Source organism: Octodon degus, unplaced genomic scaffold (genome assembly GCF_000260255.1).
Source record: "Octodon degus isolate 3935 unplaced genomic scaffold, OctDeg1.0 scaffold00079, whole genome shotgun sequence".
In the NCBI taxonomy this organism is placed as follows: domain Eukaryota; kingdom Metazoa; phylum Chordata; class Mammalia; order Rodentia; family Octodontidae; genus Octodon; species Octodon degus.
The window spans coordinates 6,183,680-6,191,922 of NW_004524655.1; the positions used below are offsets into that span (position 1 = coordinate 6,183,680).

Sequence of the window (8,243 nt, forward strand, 5' to 3'; positions counted from 1 at the left end):
TATATATATATATATATTTGGTACAAGTTCTCACTACCCAGCTCATACTCTTGTAAAGTGATCCTCCAGTTTTCAGCCTCCCCAGCGCTGGGATTACAGGCGTGCACGACCACACCCGGTCGTCGGTGGCCTCAGCATGCCTGGGGGCCGGCCCTTACCTTACTATTACTTTACTTCTTCAGATCTCTGAGACCTCCCTTCTGCCTCAAACTTATCGAAGCTCAACTGTGTCCTGTAGGGGGCAGCAAACTGCCCTGTGTGCCTGTGAAACCTCCAACCAGGCCTGTATTGCAGAACCAAGGAGTGAGCCGCCAGGCCAAGAGATTTACCCTTGAAAGACTTTTTTTTTTCCTTCAAAGAAACAACTGCCCTTGGTGTGAAAACTGCATTCATTTCCTTTTTCTGTCACTTTCCAGAGGAAATGGTCTTGGAAGAATGTAGGGCACAACACTATGAGCAGGGCTCGTCCAGGGAGTGCACTATACTCATTGTGTAAGTGTAGAAACAAATGACTCAGTTTATAACTGCAAATGATTGTCGTGTGTGTGTGTAGTACCAGGGATCAAACTCGGGACCTTGCCCTTGCCAGGCAGGTGTTTTTTGATGCTTTGAGACAGGATCACATTATGCAGTTTTTGTTGTTGTTGTTTTTTGGTACCAGGAATCAAACTCGCAAACTTGCACTCACCAAACAGGTGCTGTGTGCCACTGAGCTGTCTCCTGGGCCCATCCCTATGCAGTTGAGGCTGGCCTTGAGTTCACTTTGTAGCCTAGGCTGGTCTTGAACTCTCATTGATCCTCCTGCCTCAGCTTCCCCAGTGCTGGGACTACAAATGTGTTCTATCATGCCTGGCAATGACTGTCTTTAACTGACCCCCTTTTTAAAATAAGTGTTGGGGCTAGGGAGGTAGCTCAGTGGAGTAAATGCTTGCCTGACAAGTGCAAGGGTTCGATCTTTGGTACTGCAAAAATAAATAAATGAATGAATGAATAAAATAAATGTGAATGAATGTTTTATTAACTAAGTAGTAAAGTGTTTTAGTAGCATACCCTTTGTGTAGGGTATATATATATATTTTTTTTATTTTTTGTGGAACCAGGTATTGAACTCAGGCCCTTGCGCTTGCCAGGGAAGCACTTATTCCACTGAGCCATCTCCCTTGCCCCCCATTTATTTTGTTTTTATGACACAGTTCTCTAAGGACTTTTACACATGCCAGCTCTCAGAATGAGAACCCAGTGAATTTGAGAGAAAACAGTTAATTTCCAAAGGGGCTCTTAAGTAGATTCATTTCTCTGAAGAAAGGAACAAGACTTGTTTGATTACTATGTTAGCCAGAAAGAACCAGCGCACCCTGAGAAATGAGGCGGATGGAAGAATCACAGGCTGTTCTGCAGAGCCTTTTGTCTAAAACCAGGACAGGCAATACCTGCTCATCCTCACCTGCTGAGCAAGCTCATTTCAGTTCCTCTGGATAATCCAAGATCTGGAAAACATGACGAATTCTTTTCACTTGCACAACTGTCGGTCTGCCCGTGGTCAGCCATTCCTTCTGAGTAGGTGTAGGGTTGGAAATCTCATGCCAGCTTTTTGCAGATGGGGAGCTGAAGGTGCTTTGAACCAGGTGTCTTCAGTTGCTTTGTCAGTACTAACAACCTCATTCAAATCTGGGTCTTCTCAAGCTCAAGGCATTCTGATTCACAAATCTCGGGCCGGGGAGACAGCTCAGTGGCATAAGCTCCTGACTGGCATGCGCAAGGTCCAGAGTTCAATCCCCAGTACTGAAGAAGAAGAACAACAACAACAAAAAAAAAACCAACCTCTCACAAATCTCAACAACAGTTCCAGGCAGATACTATATTAAGCAACTAATGATACAAAAGATAACCACTTCCTGATTTCAAGTACCTCACAAAACATGCCATTCTACCACCCCTATTCTGTCAGAAATTTTTATGGAGTAATGAACACAATGATAGGATTAGAAGAATTATAGTCCTCATTCTAATTATTTATTCATTTGTTAAGCTAGAGCCTCCTGCATACTAGCCAAGCACTCTAGCACTTTTTTTTTTTTTTTAGTTCCTAAAGATTGAATCCAAAGCCTTTGCATCTCCAGTCCCTCCCTTTTGAGACGGTTTCACTAAATTCCCAGGGTGGGTTTTGACCTGCACTCCTCCTGCCTCAGCCTTCCAGAGTGTTGGGGTTACAGGCATGTGCCACTATATCTGGCTTGTACCACTACCACTATTTTTTGTAAAAAACAAAACAACAACAAAAACCTACGATGTAGAATTACCTAGGACCACATTACCTAGTTTCTGGGCCAGGAGCAGAATACTAGGTTTTCCTTCCAGTTTTATTTTTGGTTTGTCTGGAACAGGGTCTCATTATGTGGGTTAGGCTGTCCTTGGACTCACTCTGAAGCCCGGGCTGGACTCAAATTCACAGCCATCCTCCTGCGTCTGCCTCCCCAGTACTGAGGTGTGAGCCACCACGACTGGCTCAGTTTTCTTTTCACTGCTGATTTGCCTGCAGGTTATGGTTCGATTCTCACAGATAACAGTCAATCTAAAGGTCAAAGTAGAAGCCTGGAACCCAGCAGAGGACACCGGGAGTGGTTAATAAGGGGTGGGCAGTGGGGAGCAGGTGTAGTTACGAGGGAAGAAAAGAAAGCTCTCCCAGCGCCTTAACGCTGGCACAAAGGAATCATGAAATCAAGTCTCGAGGTTCAAGCATGCACGCACACACACACACACCCACACCCCAGAGAAACCTGGTAGCTCCTGTAGCTTCTGCCCCTTGAAACGGTTTGGATCTGACGAAGCGCAGGGATGACAGGCGTGCACCACCACAAGGCACGGGTGGCGATAGAAGCGGAACCGGGGCTCTGCAGAGGCCCTTCGCTGACCCTGCACCCACTAACCTGTGAGCCTGCCCACCCACCACTCCGCTCCCTCTAGCTTTCCGGCACCTAATTTTCCCGCGCTCCTCTTTCTTTCCCAGAAAGAAAACCTCTGAGGGATTGGTGGTCTGAACTGGCGGGAAGCGGTGGGCACCCACAGGAGTTTACACACTTTAATGCTCATCTACCTATCTCATGGGATTCTCGTTACGAAGGCTTGGTCTGGAATCTACGAAGCTTCGGACAAAGGCTCAGATGCAGGGGCAGCTGCAGCGATTTTGGGGGCACTCCCAAGACCCTACGAGGACCAGCCATTGCTCCTATGAAGGATCAGACCAATACAGCGGGGGGCGGGGCTTGAACTCCGGGGGCGCGGAGATAGGCCAGGGACTGGTAGCCAATACAAATGAGGCAGTGGAGTCACGTGATTCCAAAGTACCCAATTACAGTCCTACTCCGAAATCTATCCAGGCTCTGGGTGGGGACCAGAGATTGACTGGCCTGGGAGTGCAGGTCACGTGATGGGAAAAGGTAAACATAGCCACGTGGGTTTTCTCTTCCCTCTTCTAGGAAAGGTTACACAATACTGTTCTTTCGTGGAACACTTATTTAATGAGCGTGTTTCGTGTGGCACTGTAGAAATACTGTGGTTGCTGCCGCATAATTCTGCCTTCGGTTTACTCTCTGTCCAATATTTATTATTATTATTTTATTTATTTATTTATTTTGGTGGAGCCGGGGATTGAACTCGGGCGCCTGCGCTTGCCAGGGAAGCGCTTATTCCACTGAGCCATCTCCCCGGCCCCCCATGTTTATTTATTTTTTTTCCATGTTTATTATTTCAAACCATCCTAGCCTTTATAATAGAAATTTCCAGGGCCAGCGATATAGCCCAGTGGACTAAGCGCTTGCTTAGGTAAGCTCAAGGGCCAGGATTTGATCCCTGGCACTGCATGCCGCGCCGGCCCCACCCCTGGGCTCGCTGAGCCAGCGATAGAGTCTGGGCGTGATGGCGCACGCCTGTAATCTCAGCGCTAGGAAGGCAGAAATCAGGAGGATCACTACGAGTCCTAGCTGCGTAGTTACACCCCGCACACACACACAGGCACAAAAAGAAATGGCCAGGTGCAATATTCTACCACTCATACTGAGCGTCCAGCAGATGCTGATCAAAATTTGTGTGTGGGATGGGGGGAGTTGGACTGGGGAGATAGCTCGACAGTCCAAGCGCCTGCCTGGCAAGGGCAAGGACTAGGGTTTAATCCCCGGTACCACATGCTGTGCCGACACCAGAACCCCAGGCGTGGGACGCTGGCCACCAAAACCAGGCACACACCTGTAATCCAAGCACTGGGGAGGCTGAGACAGGAGGAATCGCTATGAGTCTGAACTGCTTAGTGAGACCCTGTATCATATTTAAAAAACCAAACATTGAATGGTACTTACAGTTGGAGAGGTATGAGGATAACTAAATAACTGCCCAAAATACCATCTACAGTAGAGAGTAGTTATATATTCCCTCAGTAAAAACAACTGCAGACAGTTACTAGCAATACATCATTTTGATCTGAACCCTAGATATATTGTATTCTCGTTTTGTACATTACCTGGTCCAGTGGGTCCAATGTAAATGTTCAATATGCAGTGATTGAATAGATGCATAGAATGAAGAGGAAATGGGGCCAAAAATAAGGTCATGTGCATTTCCTTCTTCAACTTGAAAGCCCTTTACTGCCTGCACATGGCCAGAAGTGGCACTTTTCTGTCATTCTCCAGTGGTTTGAAGCTTTTTTTGTTTTTGTTTTTGTTTTTTTCTTGTGGAACCCGATATTGAACTGGGGATTGAACTCAAGCCCTAGCGCTTGCCAGGCAAAGGATTATATCTTCTGAGCTATCTCCTCAGCCCTGAAGCTATTTCTTGGTGACCTCTCTCTGTCTCTTTTTCTGTCTCTCTCTTTTTCTCCCTTCCCCTCCCACCTGTCTTTTTAAAACAGGGCTTCACTATGCAGTTCAGGCTGGCCTTGAACTCAGTTTGTAGGGTAGCCCAGACAGCGATCCTCCTGTCTCACCTCTTCAATGCTGGGATTACAGGTGTGCAGCACCATGCCTGGCACCACTCCACTGGTCTTTCTTGTCTTTGCTTTTGTAGTTCAGTTTAATCCCCTGACCCTCTATTTTAATGAATTTTTTTCTCCTTTTTCTTTTCTTTCTTTCTTTTTTTTTTTTTTTTTTTTTTTTGAGACAGGGTCTTGCTGTGTAGTTGAGGCTAACCTCAAACTCAGTGCTATCCACTTGCCTCAGGCTCCTGAGTGGTGGCATTTATTTTACTTGTATATTTTTTTGTCTTTTTGAGGCAGGACCTCGCTATGCAGACTGGCCTTGAGCTCACTTTGTAGCCCAGACTTGTCTTTAACTCTCAATGGTCCTCCTGCCTTGGCCTCCTGAGTGCTGGGATTACAGGCTTGCGCCACCAGGCCCAGCATAATGTGAGCATTTAATGAGATGCTTTGGGGAGAGCTCTTAGTGGGAAGTGGTGTGCAGTAAGTACTCCATCAGTGGAAGCTGCTCCTGCTTATTGTATTTGATTAGTACAATGTAAAAATCAGCTTATAAGGTATGGGAAAGTCAGGGCCGGAGGATGGCTCAGTGGGATAAGCACTACCCTGGCAAGTGCAAAGACCTGAGTTTAATTCCCAGTTCCGGAAAAAAAAAAAAAAAAAAAGGTATGGGAAAGTCTATTTATTTATTTACTTATTTAAGAGATAGGGTCTTACTGTACAGTTTGGACTAAAGCTAACTTCAAACTTGCAACGATCTTCCTCCTCAGTGCTGGGGTTACAGGTGTGCCCCACCATGCCCTGCTGGAAGGCTTTAGAAAAGGTAAGAATTGGGCTGGTAAGATGGCTCAGTGGTCTAAAGCACCTACTTAGAACAAGCTTAGCAAAGCACATGGACCGCGGTTCAATCCCCCAGCACCACATGCCAGCCAGCCCGCCTCCTGGTGGGCTGAGCTGGCCACACACACACACAAAAAAATAAATAAAATAAATAAAAAATTGTCTGGTAGTTCTATTTCTAAAAAAAAAAGAAAAGGTAAGAATTGTAGAAAAATGGTTTCACAGCAGTCAGAAACACAAGTAGAGTGAGGCAATGGAATCTGGCTCAAGCTAAAGCAGAGCCAGGCAGGCAGCTCCAAGGGTGTACTCAGTTGTCAGAGTCGCTAGGTTCACTGTCATCAGCAAGCAAGGGACCTCTCCTATTGACCTCGGCTTCAGAAATAAGATTTACTTGTAGTACTGTAGGTCACAGGACCAGAGAAGACAGAGACGCAGTCGTGGTACAGGGTGCATAGCCGATAAGGCAGTGGTTGATAATCGTAGTTCAGGTTCTGAGGTGTTTGATTCCTGAAAATGTCCTAATTAAATTCAGCTTCTGGGGCTGGAAGGAACGATGATAGCCGTGCACTCAGAGGCCGAGGCAGGAGGAGCGCTGTGAGTTTATTTGAGGCCAACCTGTGCTATGTAGTAAGTTCAAGGCCAGCTTGGACTATATAGTGAGACTCTGTGTCAAAAAACAAAAGAGGGCCAGCCAGCTAGCTCAGCGGACTAAAGCGCCTGCTTAGGCAGATGCAGGGGGTAGGGTTCGATCCCCAGCATGCTGTGCTTCCCCCCCAGGGCATGCTGAGATGGCAATTGAGACTGGGCATGGTGGCATGCACCTGCAATCTCAGAACTTGGGAAGCTAAAAACAGGAGGATCACTACGAGTCCGATCTATATAGCAAGACCCTGTAGACCCTGTACTGACTACATTAAAAATAAAAACAAACAACCCACAAAACCAGACATGCAGTCTATCAACAAGGTGCTTTATTGGAGGGCATAGGGTAAGGTGCCGGGCATTAGGCAGGCAGGAGAAGCTTTGCAGACACTGCTTCCTAGCAGTATTTTTTGGTGTCGAGATCCTTGTGCTCCTTGATGTACGGAGCCTTGGAGAAGCAGATGGCAGCTTCGCGGTCACAGTTGCAGATGAAGGCTTCGCACTCTTTGTTTTGGCCTGAAAAGGAGAAGGCCGAGTCAAGGTGGACCCTGCTTGGTACAACCAGGGGCAGGAAGAATCGCCCGGAATAGGCTGCTGCCCCCCTCCCCGCCCATTGGTGCAGATTCAGTGTTTGGAGATTAAACCAGAGAAAATACATCAGGATACACAGTTACATTTGACTTTCGGATGGTCAGTAACTAATCCTGGAGGCATCTGTGGACTAAAAGATCTTTCTTATTGGTGGCCATGGTGGTGCACACCTGTAATCTCAGCTGCCGTGGAGGTTGAAGCAGGAGGATTACAAATTCAAGACCAGCCTGGACAATTTGGTGAGTCTGCCTCAAAAATTTGTTAAAAATATTGGCCAGGCTTGGCAATCCGTGCCTGTTAAATTCAGCACTCTGAGAAGCTGAGGCAGAAGAACTGTAGATTGGAGCCCCGACCAAGCAATGTAGTGACTTAGTGAGAAGTTTCAAAAGATAAAAAAGGGCTGGGGTGGAGTTCAGGGTGAATGCACAGGGCTCAATTCCCAATACTGCAAAACAGATAAATCGAAGATGGCAGTTGTAGCTTGGTGCAAAGTCCCTGGGTTCAAGCCTCAGCACCCCACACAAAATTGTTGTTTATCTGAATTTTGGGTCTGCTGTATTTTATCTGGTGATTCTAGGTTGTTTTTGTTTGTTTGTTTTGTTTTGTTTTTTGAGAAAAGGTCTCACTTTGTAGTTTAGGCTGGCTTTGAGTTCACTATGCAGCCCTGACTGACCTGGAACTCACAGTGATCCTCCTGCCTCAGCCTCCCAAGTGCCGGGATTACAGCGTGTGGACCAATATGCCTGGCCATATCTGGAGGGTCTAGGTTTGATAGCTAATTTTTGAAAAGTCCTATTTCCATATGAATTCACTGATTTCAAAACCTATACAAATGCATATCCCTGATACACAGGCAAATACTATAAGCCCTTAAGGAAACCCTTAAAATTTATTTATTTATTTTGTGGAACCGGGGATTGACCTCAGACCCTTGTGCAGGGAAGCACTTATTCTACTGAGCCATCTCCCTGGCCCCAATTTATTTATTTTTTAATACATTTTTTTAAATTTTGGAAATAGGGTCTCATTATGTAGCCCACACCGGCCTTGAACCTGTGATCCTCCTGCCTTGGCCTCTCAAATGCTGAGATTACACACTTGTGCCACCATACCTGGCAGTAAACCAGTTTCTGTACCTCCTTAAAGTACATATTTCTAATGGCGTGCGCCTGTAATCCCAGCTCTTGGGAGGCTGTAAACAGGAGAA

General features: G+C 46.4%; 2 protein-coding genes and 1 long non-coding RNA gene across 3 annotated transcripts in view; 1 reads left to right on the forward strand and 2 right to left on the reverse strand.

The window, feature by feature from the left end:
• The window catches only part of Sirt4 (sirtuin 4), a 16,020-nt gene extending 15,463 nt beyond the window's left edge, over positions 1–557 (forward strand). The window contains exon 5 of the mRNA XM_004636250.2: positions 183–557. The gene's annotated coding sequence lies outside the window, so the exon portion shown is untranslated. The remainder of the gene's footprint in view (positions 1–182) is intronic.
• Positions 558–2,380: 1,823 nt separating this feature from the next.
• On the reverse strand, positions 2,381–3,298 carry LOC111818093. Its single transcript, XR_002822167.1, has 2 exons — positions 2,778–3,298; positions 2,381–2,572 (listed from the first exon to the last, which is right to left on the reverse strand). It is a non-coding gene; the product is annotated as an uncharacterized LOC111818093 (long non-coding RNA).
• Positions 3,299–6,758: 3,460 nt separating this feature from the next.
• Positions 6,759–8,243, reverse strand: part of Pla2g1b (phospholipase A2 group IB) — an 8,374-nt gene continuing 6,889 nt past the window's right edge. Inside the window, exon 4 of the mRNA XM_004636251.2 lies at positions 6,759–6,961. Coding sequence (XP_004636308.1) covers positions 6,843–6,961 — 119 coding nt within the window. The 3' untranslated portion in view covers positions 6,759–6,842. The remainder of the gene's footprint in view (positions 6,962–8,243) is intronic.